The sequence below is a fragment of the Oncorhynchus tshawytscha genome, linkage group LG14, assembly GCF_018296145.1.
Source record: "Oncorhynchus tshawytscha isolate Ot180627B linkage group LG14, Otsh_v2.0, whole genome shotgun sequence".
NCBI classification, from domain to species: Eukaryota; Metazoa; Chordata; class Actinopteri; order Salmoniformes; family Salmonidae; genus Oncorhynchus; species Oncorhynchus tshawytscha.
Window position 1 is genome coordinate 27585108 of NC_056442.1, and position 23108 is coordinate 27608215.

At 45.0% G+C, this 23108-nt stretch overlaps 3 protein-coding genes and 1 pseudogene across 8 annotated transcripts in view; 3 read left to right on the forward strand and 1 right to left on the reverse strand.

The window, feature by feature from the left end:
* Positions 1–1598, forward strand: part of sphkap (SPHK1 interactor, AKAP domain containing) — a 56237-nt gene extending 54639 nt beyond the window's left edge. For 2 of the 4 annotated variants that reach the window (XM_024444835.2, XM_024444837.2), the window contains exon 12: positions 32–1598. In XM_024444835.2, coding sequence (XP_024300603.1) covers positions 32–181 — 150 coding nt within the window. In that variant the 3' untranslated portion in view covers positions 182–1598. The remainder of the gene's footprint in view (positions 1–31) is intronic. The other 2 variants (XM_024444838.2, XM_024444836.2) reach the window with 1 other exon arrangement.
* A 22-nt stretch (positions 1599–1620) lies between these two features.
* On the reverse strand, positions 1621–15239 carry LOC112266911 (dynein assembly factor with WDR repeat domains 1). 2 transcript variants are annotated; one of them, XM_024444840.2, is made up of 13 exons: positions 14838–15239; positions 14439–14511; positions 12214–12358; positions 11756–11814; positions 11343–11465; positions 10947–11046; positions 10701–10808; positions 9954–10060; positions 9751–9853; positions 8633–8747; positions 8204–8280; positions 2447–2591; positions 1621–2142 (listed from the first exon to the last, which is right to left on the reverse strand). In XM_024444840.2, the coding sequence occupies exons 1-13, from the start codon at positions 14875–14877 to the stop codon at positions 2108–2110; spliced, it is 1230 nt and encodes a 409-aa protein (XP_024300608.1). In that variant the 5' UTR covers positions 14878–15239; the 3' UTR covers positions 1621–2107. The 2 variants fall into 2 exon arrangements, with proteins under 2 accessions (XP_024300608.1, XP_024300607.1); XM_024444839.2 differs by having other exon boundaries at positions 1622–2142; positions 2447–2609; positions 14838–15238.
* A 1189-nt stretch (positions 15240–16428) lies between these two features.
* LOC112267383 lies at positions 16429–17835 on the forward strand (annotated as a pseudogene).
* A 1458-nt stretch (positions 17836–19293) lies between these two features.
* Positions 19294–23040, forward strand: LOC112267384 (thiamine transporter 1-like). 2 transcript variants are annotated; one of them, XM_042297255.1, is made up of 6 exons: positions 19294–19577; positions 20302–21049; positions 21215–21407; positions 21498–21639; positions 21920–22030; positions 22069–23040. In XM_042297255.1, the coding sequence occupies exons 1-6, from the start codon at positions 19431–19433 to the stop codon at positions 22714–22716; spliced, it is 1989 nt and encodes a 662-aa protein (XP_042153189.1). In that variant the 5' UTR covers positions 19294–19430; the 3' UTR covers positions 22717–23040. The 2 variants fall into 2 exon arrangements, with proteins under 2 accessions (XP_042153189.1, XP_024301430.2); XM_024445662.2 differs by having other exon boundaries at positions 21920–23040.
* Positions 23041–23108: the final 68 nt, after the last annotated feature.

Sequence of the window (23108 nt, forward strand, 5' to 3'; positions counted from 1 at the left end):
CATGGTAATCTGGCTGAGTGTGATGTCTCAGTTCCAGAGGGTGTTGCAGCTGGTGTCTCAGAAGGCATGGAGGATCGGAGATCTCTTCAACGCTGTGATCCAGTTCTGTAAACTCCACCAGGAGGAGGACGGAGGCAGCTCTCTGTCCAGTCTTTTCGACTGGCTACTAGAAACCCACTAGGCTCTGCCAACACCCCCCCATCTACACAAACACACACACACCAGCCAATGTCCCCAACTGTGTGTACCCCCCCATGCATCAAACCCCACCATCAAGCCTAGTGATTCCCAGCACACGGAGTACGAATCATGAAAAAAAAACTAGCCTGGTAGCCAGATCTGTTTGTGCTTTAGCCAATTCCTCTTTTGTTAATTGTGATGTAAGCCATGACAAGGAACGCTAGAAGTCTGGCTACTAGGATAGAAGGTCCCAGATTAGTTTGTGCTGTGTTACCAACTCCTATGGTCAATGGACAACGAGGAGTAGAAGATCTGGCTGAAGCCCAAACAGGTCGGGCTTCCAGGCTAAAAGAAACACCACACCCCGTGACATTATACACACCTTATGGGACTGAGGACTTTCATTAGGCTGCAGTGAGCAGACATGTCTCCCTTTAATAAGATAAGCATGTTTCTCATTTTCTGATGCACGGTCCCTAGTTAGACGAACCCATGGAAAACCCAGCATCAGTTTGGGGTGTAGGCCTTATTTATTTAGTGCAAACAAATCAGCCATCTGAGATTCTAGCCTGCAGAATTTGTATTCCTTTAGTTGTTATATATCCTATACATTACATTTTCACAATCTGATGTGTTACTTTATAAATTATGTATTTATTAAACATAAACACACACACACACACACACACAAACACACACACAACAAGGCACCAATAGAACACTGTACCACATTCCCTCAACCAATCGAACTCAAAGACACCAGATGATGTTTTAATGTACAGTAGCTATCTTGAAGAGACTGTCAGACAGCAGCCATCATTCCAGTTGGGATTTGCTGACAGCAACATAGGTGTGCACTACTATGCTTGACAGTTGCCCAGAGCCTGTATTCACAATGTGTCTCAAAGCAGGAATGCTGATCTAGGATCAGATCCCCCCGTGGTTCTGGTAATCATACCAAACGGATCCTATATCAGCCCTCCTAATCTGAGATGCTTTGTGAATACGGACCCAGATGAACATAGTTGTCGTTTACATCGGCCAACGCTGTCTACTTCTGTTGTAACTTTGAACTCTGCTTAAGTTACCTGTCATTCTTCATTGTTATCTGTCGTTCTTATGTAAGTAATCTGTCGTTCTTCATGTTCTTTGAGAATTGTTTATCATGGATAGCTGTACATATTGTAGATTCTTGAACTGCTGCACCTTGGGGTAGAAAGACTGCTCTCTATCATTTCATTTTTACTACTATCAGAAAGACAGAGAAGGTTTGTAGTGTCTAATTTGTACGTGAATCTGGTTAGTCAGGTTTTATCTGCATAGTGGTACCCTAGTGTTAAATCGTTGGCATTAAAAAGCACACAATTCAACTCTCTTGCTGTAGAAACTGAATGTATCTTTATCTTTTGAGATCAATAAATCCATGTAATATGTGAGCATGAATAGACTTTATTGAGCAAAAGAGGGGTAGAGAAAACATTATTCCGTCCAGCCCATTCTACTATTAACACACAAACAAACACTGAGTATCAACACTGAACATGACAGAGGACCAAAGTGACCAGTCCAGGTCAAATCCTAACTGTTGAATGCAGGCCGCAAAGCCCTATAGGCCCTGCTCAGAAGTAGTGCACTTAATAGAGATTGGGTGCCATTGGGATGCATCCACAGCACTAAACTGTCTGTCGAGACAGTCCTACATAGTAAAATGACAGTGGGACCAAATTCATTCACCAAAGCTATCCGTTCTACTGAACCTTACTCCACAGCAACTAGGAGGTTAGAGGTCACATACGTTGGGTTAGTGATAACTTCCAGGAAGGGCATCTTCAAATGGGGCCCTGTTGGAGTCATCTTCTTTGTTGGTGGATGGACAGATGGCCTTCCCCTCCTCACACACCCTACTGACCACTGACCACAGGATGGGTCAGCGCCAGATGCGACAGGTGTTGTCCTTGCTGCCTGCAGCAGAGAGAAGACAGGTGGATGAAAAGGAGGTAGCTCACCGCACCCAGCTATGGCCTGTTCATTTGAACCTTGATAAAGTGTTTGTGAGTGGAGAAAAAATTATGCTTGTTTGGCTGTGAAGAGGTTGCAATGGCATCGCTACATTTGAACTAGGTATGATTATATAGAGGGCAGCGTTGGGCTCAATTCCATTTCTGACAATTCAGGAAGTAAACTGAAATTCACATTTTTCTCAATGCTAACTTAATGCTGAATTGCAATGGAATTGACCCCAGCCCTGATAGAGGGTACATATTACCTGTGATGATGGTGTCACCCTCGTAGTTGAAGGCAGAGGAGAAGATCTCGTCCGTGTGTCCCTCGAGGACCTGCAGACAGACGCCAGACTGGACGTCCCACAGGCGAGCCGTCTTGTCAGCGCTGGCCGTCAGAACTCTACTGCCCTGAGCGTTAAAACAGATCTGGGAGGTTGAAATTGACATAAGGGTGTCTGTGTTACGAGAGTGAAAAGGAGTGATGGAGTGAATGGCTGGATGGCGGGTGCACTGATGAGGAAGTGTGGAAGAATAGATAGGAACCGCCAAATGAGCAGAGCATGGGGAACGTTCAACCATGTCAGCACTATATTCTTAAAAGGCTATTAACTAAATGGAGGTCTGTTAGGCATTTGGAGGTCTGCCAGGCATTTGTTATGGAGGAATGGCTCCAATGGAACACATAGCCAGACTTCAGAGAGATCTACAAGCACACTGTGAGGTGAAGAAATGAACATGGGGCTAGGATGATTAAATGATGCTGACTCTCCATTGTCTAAAAGTAAAGTGTGTTTTTATTAAAGGCCTCACGCTGCAGGGCGGTGAGCAGGCCTCAGACAGGAAATAGAAATAGAACTCTGGGAGAGGGTGACACTGACAGAATACAGAGGAGAGCGAGGGAAAAAGGAACGAGCACAAAGAGGAGAGCGAGAGGGCACTGAGGAGAGGGAGAAGGGGGGAGCAAAGAGGAATGGGGGGGAGCATGGAGGAGGCAGAGAGGAGAGCACAGAGGTGTCACATTTTTAGAAAAGAAGAAACTGGGAAAGAGACTGGTAAAAAGAGAGGAAAAAGTGAAGAGAAATAGAAGGATGAATTTGATTTGATTAGAAGACGATGGAGTAAGTGAATGGTCATGAGTAGACTCACATGGATTCTGTTGAGATGATTCAATGCCATAACAATGACTATTTTACATTATTTCCTGCATATTTAATCAACAAAACAATGAATTTATGTTTTTAGCAATATTTGGTTCTATGACATTCATTCCACAGATATTATTTTCATTTATTGGCCGAGTGCAGTAAAAAACATATCTAAACTCAGCAAAAAAAGAAACGGCCCCTTTTCAGGACCCTGTCTTTCAAAGATAATTCGTAAAAATCTAAATAACTTCACAGATCTTCATTTGTAAAGGGTTTAAACGCTGTTGCCCATGCTTGTTCAATGAACCATAAACAATTAATGAACATGCACCTGTGGTCTTTAAGACACTAACAGCATACAGACGGTAGGTCACAGTTATGAAAACCTAGGACACTAAAGAGGCCTTTCTACTGACTCTAAAAAACACCAAAAGAAAGATGCCCAGGGTCCCTGCTCATCTGCGTGAACGAGACTTAGGCATGCTGCAAGGAGGCATGAGGACTGCAGATGTGGCCAGGGCAATAAATTGCAATGTCAGTACTGTGAGACACCTAAGACAGAGCTACAGGGAGACAGGATGGACAGCTGTTCATCCTCACAGTGGCAGACCACGTGTAACAACACCTGCACAGGATCGGTACATCCGAACATCACACCTGCGGGACAGGTACAGGATGGCAAACAAACAACTGTCTGAGTTACACCAGGAACACACAATCCCTCCATCAGTGCTCAGACTGTATGCAATAGGCTGAGAGAGGCTGGACTGAGGGCTTGTAGGCCTGTTGTAAGGCAGGTCCTCACCAGACATCACCGGCAACAACGTCACCTATGGGCACAAACCCACCGTCGCTGGACCAGACCGGACTGGCAAAAATGCCCTTCACTGAGTCGCAGTTTTGTCTCACTAGGGGTGATGGTCAGATTTGCGTTTATCGTCGAAGGAATGAGCGTTACACCGAGGCCTGCACTCTGGATCAGAATCGATTTGGAGGTGGTGGGTCAGTCATGGTCCTCGGCGGTGTATCACAGCATCATCGGACTGAGCTTGTTGTCATTGCAGGTCATCTCAACGCTGTGCGTTACAGGGAAGACATCCTCCTCCCTCATGTTGGTACCCTTCCTGCAGGCTCATCCTGACATGATTCTCCAACATGACAATGCCACCAGCCATATTGCTGTTCTGTGCGTGATTTCCTGCAAGACAGGAACGTCAGTGTTCTGCCATGGCCAGCGAAGAGCCCGGATCTCAATCCCATTGAGCACGTCTGGGACCTGTTGGATCGTAGGGTGAGAGCTAGGGCCATTCCCCCCAGAAATGTCCGGGAACTTGCAGGTGCCTTGGTGGAAGAGTGGGGTAACATCTCACAGCATGAACTGGTCAATCTAGTGCAGTCCATGAGGTGATACACTGCAGTTCTTAATGCAGCTGGTGGCCACACCAGAAACGGACTGTTACTTTTGATTTTGACCCCCCCTTTGTTCAGGGACACATTATTCCATTTCTGTTAGTCACATATCTGTGGACCTTGTCCAGTTCATGTCTCAGTTGTTGAATCTTGTTATGTTCATACGAATATTTACACATGTTAAGTTCGCTGAAAATAAACGCAGTTGACAGTTAGAGGACGTTTCTTTTTTTGCTGAGTTTATATATTTCCACACTATGAGGTTAGAATAACACTATGAAGTTGTAAAAATTATGATAATGCCCTTTTAGTGTAAGAGCTGTTTGAATAGACCGCATGAAATTTCAGCCTGTTTTGGTGGGACGGAGTTTTGGCCTGCCTGGTGGCATCACCAGACGGTCAATTAGTTAATAGACCAATAAGAAAGAGAGTTCTAAACTTCTGTCAATAACAGCTAGTTTTCAGTTTTCCCCTCCCCACTCAGACCACCCCCAGTCAGTCCTAGCAAAATTCTTGCTTGAGAAATTGCTCTCTTTTTACAATTTTAATTGAAAACCAATCATAGTGAGGTACTTAATTGTGACCCAGAAATGATTTTATATTGAGATAAAAACAGTTGCATTGGACCTTTAAGAAAAAGTCAGCTTCTACCGATTAAATCTGACCCTTTGTAATGAGAGGAAGAAAGGAACAACAAAGAGTGGGGAGAGGGAGCTGGAGGGATGACAGTGGAAATCAGAATGGAAGTAAAAACAGGGACCGACAGAGACAGAAATAATGGGAGAAGTGATGAAAAAAAAAGAGATTGACACAGCGGTTAAGAGGCAGAGGGAGGGGAGAGAGGTGTCCTGTTAGGGGGAGACTAGTGTCATAATCCTGTGAAATCATCCTCCTTCCAGCCTATTACCGAGGCCGGGCCCTGATGGCTTTCAGTAAACAGACACAAGACAGGCAGCCCAATGAGTCAGCTGGGGGGGGATTGCGATAAATTGGAACATAATTCCCTTTTTATGCACTTTTCTCTCTACGTGTATTCTGACCTTGAACTTAAGCATGATAATAACATGCTATTCACCCCCTATTCGTTAGGCCTGGAGATAAAATAAAACGAATGTGGCGGAGGTTTCTACAGATACGTAGTATTCTGACCTAGACTCCTTCGTGATTCCACCACCTTTACGCACAATGAAATGATGAATAAGGTTGAGCAACCTATCATTGTTTTAGATATATTTGACCTTATTTTACCTTGGAGCCAAATGTAAAACCAGTCATATGGCAACAAACTAAAGTATATCAATATATAGGCAGGTAGCCGAGTGGTTAAGAGTGTTAGGCCAGTAACTGAAAAGTCACTGGTTCAATTCCTCTCGCCTGACTAGGTGAAAATCCTGCCGATGTGTTCTTGAGCAAGGCACTATCACTAATTGTTCCTGTAAGTCGCTCTGCATAAGTGTCTGCTAAATGACAGAAATGTATATGAACTTTTCCACAGTGACGTTTATGAAATGCTGGCCCTATGGCTGAAATTTGGAGACCAGATGAGAATGTTTTAATCATACGCCCAGACTTTTCACTCTATTTTTGACATTTTGCTTCATGTTAAATATTAACCACCATCGGTAGCCACCGTCAGTTATACCTACATACACTGACTTTAGTGTTAGTTCCCTTACATTTCACATCATTCCATTCCGTCGTTAGTTGACCTTTCTTTCCTCTGTCACGTCTGTGCAGTTGTTCCTGAGGGTCACTAGCATTACTGGATCATATTAGGCTAACGCTGTACAGTAATTTAGGACATGTAGCCTATTAGAATCATTATGGAACAGACCACACGTAAGCAGGTTAAACCTGGAGCACGCTGCACAACAACTGGACTTGTCATCACAGTTCCATGATTAGTGAGGTTTTTTTGCATAAAGGCTCTCCAAAGCTGTTATGTTATTATTCATAAATACTTTCCTAAACCTTAATAATATACAATATCAGAATATTTTTCAATCTACCAATTGTTGCTGAAAAGGAAAACAAATTCTAGTTAAAGGTACAAAAGGCATAGATTTAGATTAAATGTACTGAAAATCCTATTGAATGAAAACTCCATGAGAAAACCGGTTGGCCAGCACTTTCCAGCGATTTAATAAATGTTAACCACGCCTGCGAAGCTCATTACGCATCTGCATAAGGTAAGTCTGATATCCAACTATTGAGAAGTGCGTAGGAAAGGTGTGTGTAGGAAAGGAGTACATTTCCTAAGTCTGAATCGGACCCCTAGTGGCTGTGGCACAAAGCGACAAACACACACAACATGCAGGCACGTACACACACACTAACTAATATGTACACACACGTACACTGGCAGAACTGTCAAATGGCAGAGGCTGATAAGATCACACACACACATTTAGGTCACAGCTGGGTCACCTACAATACAGGCCCAGGTCACATGTGGCTCTATACAGCCGTGGCTAATGCAGTTACAGAGTGAGCAGGGACAGACTATGTCATGGTGTTTTATTAATAAAATCAACCAAGGTGTGACATTAAAGGGCTCAAGGTGTAACATTACAGGGAATCAAATGAGACTACCGGGGGGAATCAGAGTCGCTTGGCAGAAAAACTTTAACAGGGCTGTTTTGAAAAGGGCATAGGTAGAGCAGGAATCAGCCTACAGGTAGAGCAGGAATCAGCCTATAGGTAGAGCAGGAATCAGCCTATAGGTAGAGCAGGAATCAGCCTATAGGTAGAGCAGGAATCAGCCTATAGGTAGAGCAGGAATCAGCCTATAGGTAGAGCAGGAATCAGCCTATAGGTAGAGCAGGAATCAGCCTATAGGTAGAGCAGGAATCAGCCTATAGGTAGAGCAGGAATCAGCCTATAGGTAGAGCAGGAATCAGCCTATAGGTAGAGCAGGAATCAGCCTATAGGTAGAGCAGGAATCAGCCTATAGGTAGAGCAGGAATCAGCCTATAGGTAGAGCAGGAATCAGCCTATAGGTAGAGCAGGAATCAGCCTATAGGTAGAGCAGGAATCAGTAGGTAGACCAGGAATCAGCCTATAGGTAGAGCAGGAATCAGCCTATAGGTAGACCAGGAATCAGCCTATAGGTAGACCAGGAATCAGCCTATAGGTAGACCAGGAATCAGCCTATAGGTAGACCAGGAATCAGCCAATAGGTAGAGCAGGAAAATATTTCTGGAACGTTCTGGCCTGAGGGACACACACCTTCAAGGTCATGTCTCTCTCTGTCATCGTCAAGACGTGGTTGACCTAGCAACTGACACAAGAAGCAGTAACAGGAGGTAGAAACATCCCCCCGGCAAGCGGACCGCCGTCCTCATCCCTCCTGTCCAGTCCTGTACCCTTGTGAGTCTGACGGATGCTCCGAGGCAGACAAAAGAGACCGAGAGAGAGGGGGCATTTTGGTTCCTGTTTGAACCATTACCTGTCTCAGTGACTCACCTTGGAGATCTCTCCCTCATGGCTCTCCAGTCTGGAGATGCACTGGTAGCTGACAGCGCTGTACACTCTCGCTGTGCCTAAGAGTCAGGGGGAAATATTGATTTCTCAAATCATCCGGTGAGTGAAGTTGAACCTTAAAATAAAAGGAATTAAATTGAGCTGGCCTGGTTAGTCATACACCATAGTTGCTGGAACTGTCCTGGAAAGGACAATGTGAAAAATAAATATTCAAGCCACCACGGTACGATTTGGGTTGGCATGACAGTGTAAAATAGGGGTGGTTGGGCTGGGTACAGTACGGATATAGTTGTTCAGTGCCTGGGACATTGTCAATACAAAGTTCCTGGACTGAACGATCATGGAACCAGCAGGGGGGTCGAGGTACCCCCGTAGTTAAATAGAACAAGATAAGCATCTCTGCGGTCGTACCGTCAGCCGAGGCGGTGGCTATGAGTTGACCGGTGTAGTCGAAACACACATCCAGCACCTCGTCTTCATGGCCTGCTAGTGTGGCCATACACTTCCCACTCGCTGCCTCCCACACCTGGGGAAGCATAGACACACACATATCCTGGTACTCACACACACATAAGGACACAAACACACACAATGTCAAAGTGTCAAATGTTAATGAATCTATTTTTAAAAGCCTTTTAAAACAGACAACCAGCTTGGTAAGTGCTGTAACAACACAATGGTGGTGTTTTCCCCTCTCCACAATCTTCTCTTTAGGAATGCAACCACGTGAATAATTCACACAATTAACCAGCGAGTGTGACTCATCTTGGAATAATTAAAGGATTTAATTTTCCTTATTAAATGATGCAGAGCTTAAAAGAGATAGGAGTCTCTACCAGAGAGAGAGAGATGATAGGAAATGTGACATAATGTGAGATGGGATGTGAGAGAGATGTGACATGATGTGAGGTGGGATGTGAGAGAGATGACAGGAGATGTGACATGATGTGAGATGGGATGTGAAAGAGGGTGTGTGAGAGATGATAGGAGATGTGACGTGATGTGAGATGGGATGTGAAAGAGGGTGTGTGAGAGATGATAGGAGATGTGAGGTGGGATGTGAGAGAGATGACGGGAGATGTGACATGATGTGAGAGAGATGATAGGAGATGTGACACGATGTGAGAGGGGATGTGAGAGAGATGACGGGAGATGTGACATGATGTGAGGTGGGATGTGAGAGAGGGTGTGAGAGAGATGATAGGAGATGTGACATGATGTGAGAGAGGGTGTGAGAGAGGTGATGTGAGATGGGATGTGAGAGAGATGATAGGAGATGTGACATGATGTGAGAGAGGGTGTAAGAGAGATGATAGGAGATGTGACATGGTATGAGATGGGATGTGAGAGAGGGTGTGAGAGAGATGATAGGAGATGTGACATGACGTGAGGTGGAATGTGAGAGAGGATGTGAGAGAGATGATAGATGTGACATGATGTGAGATGGGATGTGAGAGAGGGTGTGAGAGAGATGATAGGAGATGTGACATGACATGAGGTGGGATGTGAGAGAGGATGTGAGAGCTCACCCTACAACTTTTGTCCATGGAGCCGGTGATGATGAGGGAGCAGTCCCAGTTAAACTGAACACTGCTGATCTCCCCTCTGTGGCCTATCAGTGTGTGGACACGCCTGGTAGAATGATAGGAGGGTGTTAATGGTGGTTAGACTCGGACACAAACATGGATGGACACACACACACACACACACACACACACACTTGGGCTCTCACCTCCCAGATGGAACATCCCACAGAGAAACAGTGTGGTCAAAGGAGCCAGTGACTAGCTGGTCACCCACTGTGTTAAATGACAAGGAGATGATCTCTGCTGAGTGGCCCTGAGAGAGGAAAGAAAGAGAGGGGGGGAAGCACAGTCAAGTAAACAAGCCATTCTTTCTTCTTTAAAAAAGCTAAATTGCATAATTTCATCCAATTCAGTTTGAGGAACACATTTGCCTTTTTGTGCTTGAGTCAAATATTCACCAGCATGACTAATGTAGGAATAATTGAAGAAGAAGGGGTAGAGAGGAGGGGTAGAGAGGAGGGATAGAGAGGAGGGTTAGAGAGGAGGGGTAGAGAGGAGAGTTAGAGAGGAGAGTTAGAGAGGAGGGGTAGAGAGGAGGGGTAGAGAGCAGCACACAGAATCCCCTCTCTGGAACACCCAGCCACACAGTTTGCCCACGTGCAGCAGGAAACTGCTGCCTGTCCAATAACTGAGGATGTAGATAGATTACCTTATGAATGTATTACAGTCACAGCTGTATACACATATATGATGGGAGGATAGAACACAGTAAGCAGGGTGACTGATGGACCAGCACATCATGAATAATCATATACAAAAATGAATGGATGAATGCAGATAAGTGACTGAATTAAGTCATTAACAAATGGATGTGGACATGGATGGTTGTGAGAGCATGTGGAGATGAGAGGAAAGGAGAGATGAGATATGAGAGAGAGAGAGAGCTGACTCACTGTCAGTGTGGACACCTCCTCTCCAGTCTGGATGTCCCATAGCTTGGCCGTAGTGTCCATGCTACCCGTGGCCACCAAGGTACTTTGAGGGTTAAACGCCAAACACACCTGTTCAGCACAGAAAACAGTGTTAGCTGCCATTCACATAGAAAATATGATTCGAAGCTCACTGCAATCATATTGATACTGAAGGACAAGTCCAATCTCTCAGAAAGTCCAATCTCTAGATTAGAAAGTCCCTCGTACTATTTCAGCAGTGTGTCCTCGGAAGGTGTGGAAACATTTGCCCGTCTCTACACTCCACAGCCTGCAGGTCTTATCAAAGGACCCAGTGGCAATCTTGTCCCTGGATTAAAAGGGATAAATAAAGGTACGATTTGAGATAGGAAAAATAATTTATTTTAACCACCAACAACTCTTTCCCTTGGCTTTAGGTGTAAAGACAACGGAGGAACATAGAATAGGAATAAGGCTCTCTGGGACCTAAGAGTCTCAGAGTCGGAGTACTGATCAAGGATCAGTTTAGCCTTTTAGATCATAATGAAACCGCGATCCTGGATCAGCACTTCTACTCTGAGACACTTTATGAATATGGGTCCTGGTGTTTTTAAACCTGGGGTAGAGTGACAGGAAGGTGGTTACCCATAGGGGTTGTTGAAGGCGATGGCATACACCACGTTCCTGTGGCCCTCCAGTGTGTGCAGCTCCTCGCCTGACGCCGTGTCCCATATTTTACATGTCCTGTCATAGCTCCCAGTTATAAAACTGCAGAGAGAGGGAGAGAGAGAGAGAGAGAGAGAGAGACAGAGAGAAAGGGTGAGAGATTGGGGAGAGAGAGACAGAGAGAGAGGGTGAGAGAGAGACAGAGAAAGAGAGAGAGACAGAGAGAGAGGGTGAGAGATTGGGGAGAGAGGGAGAAACAGAGAAAGAGACAGAGAAAAGGATAAAGAAAGAGACAGAGAGTGTAAAAAGAGAGATGTTTACTTCTTCTGCACACGAAAAAGACAAGCGCCAGGGGTTCTCTGCACATCTCCATGCAGTGCAGATAAACTTACCTCGACCCTGATTTATTGAAGGCAACGTTTGTCAGTGGCAGTATGTGCGCCTGCAGCGCCTGCAAGGGAGAAGGATACATTTTTTTTGTTAACTCTGAGGCAGTTTACTTGACTGAATTAAATAAATGTACATCTATACGTTTGACCATGTAATACCCATACATAATACCTCTGGCTTTGATGTGCTGAGGAAGAGTCCTGTTATTCTAGGAGAAATCTACAATTCCCACCCCCTGCTGCCATCTATGGTTCAAATGAGGAATTACAGGATGGCTGCACCGTTTGCACAAGGCACTGGCAGTGTGGTCGTGCATGTTAATGGCTGTTTATGGCTGCATAGACAGTGTGCACTGGCACACAAGAGTGGACGATCAGGAGGCAGACGGTGACATTATCCATTAGAAGAGAGCCTAATGAAAATAAATAGGTAGCTCAGAAATATGGAAGTTGTATTTGACCTTGAAGAGGCAGAATCTGCGATTGTCCTGCTGACCCAGTTTCTCCTGCAGTCTGACGATCAAGAGTTTGACTTGGTCGACGCGTGATGCTGTGATCAGTGGCTCCGATTTCCTGATCGCTGATATTAACTCCTCGGTGTCAGTCCTATACGGATAGAGACGTGTCAGAGCGATGCATCATGATCATTGAAAAAAGGAGAATAGACGTCATACAGGATCAGTGACAAATTGTAAAGAATTAGTGGGTGTGTTTATCTACCTATATCATCATCATCATCATACTACACTAGCACTAGTATAATCAACTGCATACCATACAGGGCTGCCAACTCTTACGCATTGGCCGTGAGACACACGCATTTGACCCTCTTCATATATCTCACACATTGAAAACTACTGCTTTTATTTTTCTAATTAGTCCATGTCATTAACTTTTCAACTGTGCTCCAAATCGTTTTGAAATCAGAGCATCTGCGCCTACAATTTAACATCACGAGCAAAACCTCTATCATTGCCCTGCCTTGGCGCAGATGCCTCTATCATTGCCCTGCACTGTGAACCGCATCACATAGCAGCATATGATTGGTCTAGTTATGTGAGGGATCAGGGGGGATAGGATGCATGTTTTAAAGAAATGCCCCACAAGATTAGAGTGGAGCTGAATGGAGAGAGAGAACATTCTCTGCTGATTTTATAAAACTGTAAAAAGAGCAGCTTGGTAGCGCTGTTTTATGTAAAATGCTGTTACTACCGTCCATGAATCTATTGCAGAATGCAGCCTTTTGACAGCATATACTAAAGTCGATTTAATCCACACTTGCTTTAGTCCCCTCATTTGGTGATGGGCATTTAGGCTGTGACAACAAAGAGGCAGCAGACAGACCTACAGTATGTTTTAGCAGGGAAGTTTGGTAGGGTGATCTTTAGTAACTATAAAAATAATTTTGTCAAACAGATTGTGAAACCAAAAGTGAATGTTTGATTCTTGAGTGGGAAAATAAATAGAAGAATAATTTGGTTAGGGTGTAGGGGAAGATTAATGTCATCTCGTCTTCAGATTTTATTATCTATTTACTTTATTTGGTCTGATCAGTGGAACAATGCTCATTCTTAATAATGTGCTAAAATATAGGTTTATTACTGTGCTTGTCAGCAACAACATTACTGTTATTCCCCAAACATATTTTATTATTCCACTTCTTCCCAATTATGCCAGTATCATCACATATTTGAAATTTGATATGCCTACTTGTTTCTTTGATAAATGAATGATATGAGGCAATGCATTTTTGCAGCCATTCATGGACCGTTTAAGCATGGGATATTAAATGCTTCAGGAATCAAATATAATTGTATATATTTTAGTGCATGCTAGACAGAGATGGTGGGGGGACTCACAACTCATAAAGGCATCATATTTTGTCTATGTAGAGTAAGATGATGGCAAGGATCTTCAACTAGTAGACATAAACCACCTGAATATTGATATTCATTAGACTTTTCTTGAAGGTTGGGTGATTGTGAGAAATTAATTGTTATAACAAGTACATTATCAAACACCCAGCACTTGGGAAATATAGATCAGGAGTGGACAACCCTCCTGGAGAGCGAGCAGGATTTTCTCAGAGCCCTATTTTAAAGGGATGGATCAACCAAATTACAAAATGTTTGTGTATTTTCCTTGAAAGCAGTCTATGGACAAGGAGACTGCAATCTATGGTGTGGTTACCCTCTGCCATCAACAGTTAATATAACAAGTTCCTGTGCAGAGTCTTGGTGTACTGGTAAGTGTTGTATACAAATCCCTGCTCCAACCTTCCCAATGTTTCTAGTATCCCCCCCCCCCATCTCATTTCATTACTGTCTGAATGAAATGTCAAACCACCTAAAAAAATATTAGCATACTTTAAACGTGCCCCCCCCACCCCCGAAAGGAATATCAAAGTAACAAAGGTGCCGAATATTGAGTGTTCATTTAATGTTCAAAGCATCCTGAATACACCTAACCTGTGGTTTTTTTTACACCCTGGTCATAGGCCTAAACCATTTCAAAATACGTAGACTTGCAGGAAATTAGCCTCCATGTCTTGGGGTTGTGCCAGGCAGTAATGAAATTCAGAAAGCACATTTCATTCGAAGCTTTCTTCAAAAGTTGGCAACCCTGCACATATCATGAACACTAAACACATCACTCATAAACATGAATTGTACTATTGTCTACCCACTCCGGAGACAAATCCAACAGATCGATGGATTTAGTCTTCAGAGCTCCTCCTTTCTCATATTCCAGGATGATACCTGTGAACAAAAGGCATCAATTCAATATTCAATATTCGACACCAGACCAAGTGTGAGACACGAGTTACTTTAGGCCTACTTGTAACTTCAACTTGTGCATCATGCAAAACAAATCCTGTTACAGCTAACGTTAACTGGTCTGTCTAGCACAGAGCCTAGCTCTGCTCTGGGCTAGCAAAGCCAGCTAGCTCAGTAGGTCAGAACAGCACTGAAGTTGCAGTGTAGTTGCACAAAATGGTACAAATAATTAGCTACCTACTTGTCCAAACATTCCTTAGTATCTTAAGTCTAATGCATGTTAGCATCATCAACAACATGTTCATTACCTGGTGGATAATATCTGAGAAGGAATCGTTTGAGTTTCATTTCGCTCCTCCAGCAGAAATCACTTGTCAACAAAGCGTTGTTATGGCAACAGGCTATCGCGGCCAAGACGCATGCGCAGATGGACTGAAACGCATTCGCCTACAACTACCCTGTTCAAAAAAGACAGAACTTGTTCCATAACTGTCCACAAAAAAAATGAATAACATGTACATAAAGAATAGAGACTAGAAACAATAGAGACTAGAAAACTGTGTCATGATAACAGAGGCTGACGTAAACTTTTCCAGTGGGACTATTTCCCAAGAGCTCAAAGTCTCCCTCATATAAACTTGCATTCTCAGTTATGCACATGTAGTTCATAGACAAAGACTAAATTAATAAATTTCCCCGACAAAGACTTAGCAAAGTGATCTACATCTGCCTACTGCCAACAGACACTAGTGGTACACAGGACTCAGACCCAGAGGTTGGGCACGTGAGGGGTGCAGAAGGCGTAGGCTACCAGGATATGTTGCTGGGCCAAGCTAAAGTCCACTGGCTGGGTGTTTCCCACAGCCTTTCGTTCTGTCGCTCAATGTGTTCTTCACTAACTGCAGACCAGCTGAGCCCTTCCTAACAACATACCTTATTGGACCATACAAGGACATCTCAGAGGAGGTGGTAAAGTAACCAGCAGCAGAGAGCTGTATGCTACACATGATCAGTTTTGATGGGATTTGTTAACAAGGTTGTGATAAGAAAGTAAATGATACACACTATAATGATAGAATGAAATACACTACATGACCAAGAGTATGTGGACATCTGCACGTCGAACATCTCATTCCAAAATCAGGGGCATTAATATGGAGTTGGTCCCCCCTTTGCTGTTACAACAGTCTCCACTCTTCTGGGAAGGCTTTCCATTAGATGTTGGAACATTGCTGCAGGGACTTTCATTTAGCCACAAAAGCATTAGTGAGGTTGAGGCACTGTTGTTGGGCAATTAGGCCTGGCTCGCAGTCGGCGTTCCAATTCATCCCAAAGGTGTTCGGTTGGATTGACATCAGGACTCTGTGCAGGCCAGTCAAGTTCTTCCACACTCGCCAAACCATGTCTGTATAGACCTTGCTTTGTGCAAGGGGGCATTGTCATGCTGAAACAGAAAAGGACTCCAAGAGAACTGATTGGCATTGCGCATGGTGATCTTAGGCTTGTGTGCTGCTTCTCGGCCATGGAAACCCATTCCATGAAGCTCCTGGCGAACAGTTATTGTGCTGATGTTGCTTCCAGTGGCAGTTTGGAACTCGGTAGTGAGTGTTGCAACCAAGGACAGTTTCATCACTAGGCGGTCCCATTCTCTGAGCTTGTGTTGCCTACCACTTCGCGGCTGGGCCGTTGTTGCTCCTAGACGTTTCCACTTCACAATAACAGCACTTATAGTTGACTGGGGCAGCTCTAGCAGAGCAGGAATTTAAACACTTACTGGAAAGGTGGCATCCTATGACGGTGCCATGTTGAAAGTCACTGAGCTCTTCAGTAAGGCCATTCTACTGCCAGTGTTTATGAAGATTGCATGGCTGTGTGCTCGATTTTAAACACCTGTCAGAAATGGGTGTGGGTGAAATAGCATATCCGCTAATTTGATGGTGAGTCCACATACTTTTGTACAAATAGCATATGTGCTACTGTATACAATGGGCTATGTTATTTTTTTGCTTCATATAGAGGATCGGTATGACTATTCAGTATCCCTGTGGATATTGACTAGATCTACTGATAAATGAATCATCTCCTCAGGTGACCAACTATCTGTTCCCCACCTGGACGTAGTCCTACCTGGCCGTCCTCTTCCCCGTCTTCCTGCTGACAGACCTCCTGAGGTACAAGCCGGTAATCGTGGTCCAGGGCCTCTTCCTGGTCACCAACTATGTCCTGCTCTGCTTCGTCCCTGGCCTGACCGCCATGACCTTTCTGCAGTTCAACTATGCTGTGGTGACCTCCATAGAGGTGGCCTACTTCTCCTACATCTACAGTGTGATCCCTCCAGCGAGGTACTAGCGGGCCACCGGCTACCTCCGCAGTGCCATACTGACAGGCTCCACCCTAGGGGCCACCCTAGGCCAGTTGCTGGTCTCCCTGGCAGGGCTGGACTACTTGTACCTCAACGCCATCTCCCTGGGGATCCTCTGCGTTGCATTCCTCATCTCTGTCTTGCTACCCATTCCCCAGCGGGGGATGTTCTTCAGGGGGGAGAAGGCTGTCCTGGACCTGAGTGCCCAGATCCAGGTGGGGGATGAAGTGAGTGCAGTGGAGGAGGCACAGGAGCTGTGTGTTTGTTCAGTGGAGTAACTGTGCTTTGGGGTTTACCGGTTGGTGAATTTTATATTGAGATAAAATTTTACAATGCTAATATTTTTTTTATTACTCAATAAAAATAGACTAATAAAACTCAAATTGCCAGGACACAGCTGAATGTTGGTCTCACAATCTGATTTATATGTGCTCCATGATTAAATGGGTAATGTGTTTCGATTGGCTTAAGGCAAAGTAGTTCCATGGTCATCTTCGCTTTGGTCCAAGTTGGGCTCTGCACGCAGAGAAGAGTAATTGCTTTAATTAAAGTGATAGCTTGGGAAACAATTTTTCTGATTATTGCTGATAGCTCGGGTTTGAGAGATAGTGATTGTAACAAGTCAATCTGACTCTGGGGAAGTGGATAAAGTGCATCATTAGCCAAAATCCCGAAGTATCCCTTTAATTAAATCAAAGCCCTGTCTTCGATCCTTTGTGTTCAGGGATAGAGACATTATACTGTCCTATAAATGATGGTAGGAACACCATCATGTCCCTAGGAATACGATGAGGGTCCTGTTTGAATTCTTCAAATTTTGCATCCGTCCTTGCTAGGAGTAACCACTGATCTGATATGAATGCATTTTCAACATCTTGAAGAACGATCTGGCCTTAATGGCCATGTACTCTTATAATCTCCACCCGACACAGCCAGAAGACGAGTGGCCACCCCTCAGAGCCTGGTTCCTCTCTAGGTTTCTTCTTAGGTTCCTGCCTTTCTAGTGAGTTTTTACTAGCCACCGTGCTTCTACATCTGCATTGCTTGCTCTTTGGGGTTTTAAGCTGGGCTTCTGTATAAGCACTTTGTGACAATATGATGTAAAAAGGGCTTTATAAATGCATTTGATTAATTGATTGATGAAAGCCATGTATTGAATCCTATGCTTTAACCCAGCCAACAGTGTTGGATCAATGATTGCTTCAAGGAAGGATGCAGTTTACAAGTGTTTACTCAGGATCTAAAAAGGAAATAATTCACTGTTGTTGTCCCATAGGTGCAGCCACAGCCTTTTGTGTGGGTCATGTAAAGGTGACCTGGAATGTCTGGGGGGAGCTGTCACTGAGGGTGTTCTCTCCGGTGGGGGCAGGGGCCGTGTTTCTGATTGGGCTCACCAGCAAAATTTGGGCAAGCTATGCTGGCAACATCATCTTCAAGGCCTCATGCTGCTGACGCGGCCTCATGCGGCCTTGTCTTCCAGGCCTCACTTAGGAAATGCTGAATACTCTCTAGGCCATACTTCAATGAGCTCTGCTATATTTATTTAATACACCTTCCATGCATCCCATAGACATTCATCAGAACTGCACAAAATATTCAGGACAACGTGTTATCTGTTTCGTCCTTCCAGATTCCAGAATGCAGCCAACCTCTTCATGGCGTGCTATGGAGAGGTCAACACTTTTGTCGCCCTCTTGCTGCAGACCATTCTCACAGCCATCGTTGTTGAGGAAACTGCACTGGGGCTAGACATTGTCACGCAGCTATGGTTGCACAATCCAGAGCCAGAAAGGGCAGTGCCCATTCTTTTATCGGATCGCTGCACAAGTTGCCAAAAGTGAAGAGAGAGTGACACCTGGTGGATAATTCTTACCACATTTTTACGGTTCTTGACCAGTCTAATCAAATTTCTCTTTCTCCAGTTCGTCGTCTATGGCAGCTACTATGCAGCAATATCTGAGCTTTTCCTGATCCGAGGGATGTACACAGTCTGTGCACACCCCTGCAGGCCTAAACAGGCAATGGACTAGGAGCAGAAAGACGAAACCAAAGTGGAGGTGCCCTCCTCAGACCGGTTCTGTCCTGACCACAGACAATAGACTATCAGAACCTGGGGGGCAAGGAGTCTTCAGGAGTTCACCCTAACATTGAATTTCATGGTGTTACATACTTGTATTTATAATAAAAATAAAACCAATGTTGCGTAAGCATCGTTTTGTCCAACTTCTCTTTAAGTCATCCAAAAGATAAGGTGTGTTCAATTGATAGTCATGGCCATGTTAATTGTGCATTATCAATCTAGCGTTTTAGGTATCACATACATTTATTGAGGAGGTTGTTGATTGACAGACTGAGCTTACTGATTAGACAAACAAACCGAGGTGACTTCCATATGGGGAGGAGACACAGGCTGGATTAAGAGTCGTGTGAGAGAGCAGACTAACTTTAGCAGGTAAAGCAATAAACCTGCTTTTCGTATGAAGTATAAAAACGTGCATGGGTGATAGTAGTGGCTATCGCTATTTGTGGATCTGTGAAGATGGATGCTGTGAAGCGGTGGAAGGCAGGATGGGGCTATCCCACGACTATGCTGTGCGTCTATGGGTTCTTCAGTACTGTGAAACCTCTCGTACCCTTCATCTACCCTTACCTGACTGGTCCAGACAAAAACCTGACGGTGGAACAGGTACAGTAGACTACAGGACAAACATTTCAATGCCTTGTCTTCATACTCTTATACTCTCTTTAGAGGAGTGTACCCATTTTTTAAAATATATTTTTTAAATCCGAGCCTTTACAACTTTATGAGTAACACAACCATGTTTATGACCACTTTACTACCAACCAACTTGATAAAGAAAAGGAAAAGCAAGGAAGAAAACGCTCTTGAAACCAGGGGGTGTATTCAGTGAAGGGAAATGTTCAGAACAAAACAAAGTAATAAACAGAGTGGACATGATTCCTGATTGTATGACAATCATTTCTGTTTTACACAATACTGTAGCGAATCAGGGGGTCGTCCCAGCCTGGGCTTTAACCTTAAACACAGGACCATACGACTGTCAACCCAACACTTTATTTATCCCAAGAGATCCAAACCTCTTGATGAGGTTGCTAGGTGTTGAATTGTGCTCGCTACATTACCCCATTCTTTGCCCCCACGTTTTTGATGGCCGCAACTGATGTAGTGAGGTCAGGAACTAGTGCGGACCAGGGTTTGAACTTGTGACCTTGCGGCTGTCAACCCAACAACTTAGCCTTTACGGCAAGAGATCTGAATCTCTTGATGAGGTCACTGCGTTGCTCGCTAGGTGTTGCGTTAAGGTCGCTACAATCAATACATTTTCTATCTGAATGTTCTGTAATGTTGCAACCTCCCAAACAGACAGCAGTGTTGCACTCTAAACCAGGTGACCAACGAGATCTACCCTGTGTGGACATACTCCTACCTGGCTGTGATGGTGCCAGTCTTTCTGCTCACCGATTGGCTGCGCTACAAGCCCGTCGTGGTGTTTCAGTGCATCAACCTCTTCATAACCTGGGCGATGATGCTATTGGTGCAGGAGGTGGCAGTCTTTAAGGCGATGCAGTTCTTCTATGGCGTGAAGTCGGCCTGTGAGGTGGCCTACTTCTCATACATCTACAGCATAGTGGACCTGAAATACTACCGAAAGGCTACATCCTACTGCCGTAGTGTACAGCTGCTAGGCTACACGGTGGGCTCTGTGCTGGGACAGTTGCTGGTCAGTTTCAACCTCATGTCCTACAACAACATCCTGGTACTTACCCTGGTGTTGATCTCCATCGCCCTGGTGACTTCCCTCTTCCTGCCCATGCCACAGAGAAGCATGTTCTTCCATCGGAGTCAAAGTGACCTTCCACAGACCCCAGAAGGAGGGGACATGTGCGCAGGTGATGTGTCCACTGAGGGGCCAGTGAGGGCTAGGGGCTGCAGCCAGGTATTTTTGCTGCTGTGGAGAGACTTTCTCCAGTGCTACTCAACCAGGGCACTGCTGTACTGGTCATTATGGTGGGTACTGGCTACCTGCGGCTACAACCAGGCAATTAACTATGTACAGGTGTTATGGGCACACATACAGCCATCCCGGAAAGTCCAAGTCTACAACGGAGGGGTGGAAGCTGTGTCCAATCTGTTTGGTGAGTAGCGAAGCATCAACTGTTCGAGTTCACATGACCATCAGGTATTTGTAGATGTTTGTCTGGCATTAATAATCAATCATCACCAACAGTCAATCTTCAGTCATACTACTAATATGTAATTACTTATTGGTAAGTTTATCACATCATGCGTGTGTCTTACAGGTGCAGCGACGGCCTATGGCATTGGTTTCATCCAGGTGGACTGGGCCCAGTGGGGAGAGTTGTTCCTGGGCTCCATCTCTGGCCTGGGTGCTGTAGCCCTGTTCATCATGACCTTCACTGACAACATCTGGGTCTGCTATGCCGGCTATGTTGCCTTTAAGGGCCTCTACATGCTGCTTATCACATTTGCCATGTGAGTTTGTGAATTACTGCCATTAGAGAAATGTAGCTGCCAAACTTGAATGATTATTTGACAAGAATAAACGTGACCATTTCCTCCCAGGTTCCAAATTGCTACTGATCTCTCTATGGAGAGATATGCACTGATCTTTGGAGCAAACAACTTTGGGGCTTTGGTCCTTCAGACTATCATCACATCTGTTGTGGTGGATGGCAGGGGGCTGGGCTTGGGCATCATCCCACAGGTGAGTTAAAGTTTCAAGTGTCAAAGGAGGCAAGTTCCTACAAACCATTAGACCCCAACTCTTCCACCACAACCCCCAATGGTGCAATTCCATCCAACAATGTCATTATCCAACATTATGAATAGGTACCTTGGACTTTTGCCTTGGATGTTATAAACTGTCCTTGATGTTTGTCCAAAGAAACAGCGTTAAATATCTGGCTAATTCAAAGCATATATTTTTTTTATCTGAACTGTGTAACTGAAAAATAAGCTTAATGCTTTTCCACTCTTTCTTGCAGTTCATCATTTATGGAAGCTACTTCTCAGCCATCGCTGTCATTTTCTTTCTGAGAGGTGTGTACACGATAATGAGAGTGCGGCGAAGCCACAGAGACTCCACCGCTGCAGAGGAGCCTCCAAGCCCAACCACGTGTACACCACTGCAGAGGAGCCTCCAAGCCCAACCACGTGTACACCACTGCAGAGGAGCCTCCAAGCCCAACCACGTGTACACCACTGCAGAGGAGCCTCCAAGCCCAACCACGTGTACACCACTGCAGAGGAGCCTCCAAGCCCAACCACGTGTACACCACTGCAGAGGAGCCTCCAAGCCCAACCACGTGTACACCACTGCAGAGGAGCCTCCAAGCCCAACCACATGTACACCACTGCAGAGGAGCCTCCAAGCCCAACCACATGTACACCACTGCAGAGGAGCCTCCAAGCCCAACCACGTGTACACCACTGCAGAGGAGCCTCCAAGCCCAACCACGTGTACACCACTGCAGAGGAGCCTCCAAGCCCAACCACGTGTACACCACTGCAGAGGAGCCTCCAAGCCCAACCACGTGTACACCACTGCAGAGGAGCCTCCAAGCCCAACCACGTGTACACCACTGCAGAGGAGCCTCCAAGCCCAACCACGTGTACACCACTGCAGAGGAGCCTCCAAGCCCAACCACGTGTACACCACTGCAGAGCAGCCTCCAAGCCCAACCCTGTGTACACCACTGCAAGCTTGAACATGCAGTGGAACAAAAAGAAGAACCCAAAGTATAAGTGTTTTCATCTGACCGGTTCTGACCATAGACATTAATCTGTCCAAAACTGGGGGGGACTAGGTGTCTCACCAAACATCTACTTTAAAATAGAATGTCATGCTGCTCTGTATACTTGTATTTATAATCAAAATAAAAATGAATGTTCCTCGGGTACAAACCACTGACAATCTGAAATGGTCCACCCACACAGACAGTGTGGTGTAGAAGGCGCAATAGCGCCTTTTCAACCTCAAGAGGCTGAAGAAATTTGGCTTGGCACCAAAGACCTTCATAAAGTTCTACACATGCACCATTGAGAACATCCTGTCGGGCTGCATCGCCGCCTGGCACGCTAACTGCACTGTCCACAACCGCAGGGCTCTCCAAAAGGTGGTGCAGTCTGCCAAATGCATCACCGGGGGCACACTGCCTGCCCTCTAGGACATCT

Excerpts from the sequence above, each read along its gene's own strand:
- LOC112266911 (XM_024444839.2), bottom strand. The coding sequence starts at position 14,877 with ATGAAACTCAAACGATTCCTTCTCAGATATTATCCACCAG. Across the intron at positions 14,512-14,837 it reads TCTCAGATATTATCCACCAG|GTATCATCCTGGAATATGAG; the intron begins GTAATGAACATG and ends TTTTGTTCACAG. Across the intron at positions 11,466-11,755 it reads TTCAATAAATCAGGGTCGAG|TTTTATAACTGGGAGCTATG; the intron begins GTAAGTTTATCT and ends CTCTCTCTGCAG.
- LOC112267384 (XM_042297255.1), top strand. The coding sequence starts at position 19,431 with ATGGATGCTGTGAAGCGGTGGAAGGCAGGATGGGGCTATCCCACGACT. Across the intron at positions 21,050-21,214 it reads AGCTGTGTCCAATCTGTTTG|GTGCAGCGACGGCCTATGGC; the intron begins GTGAGTAGCGAA and ends TGTGTCTTACAG. Across the intron at positions 22,031-22,068 it reads GAGACTCCACCGCTGCAGAG|GAGCCTCCAAGCCCAACCAC; the intron begins GAGCCTCCAAGC and ends ACCACTGCAGAG.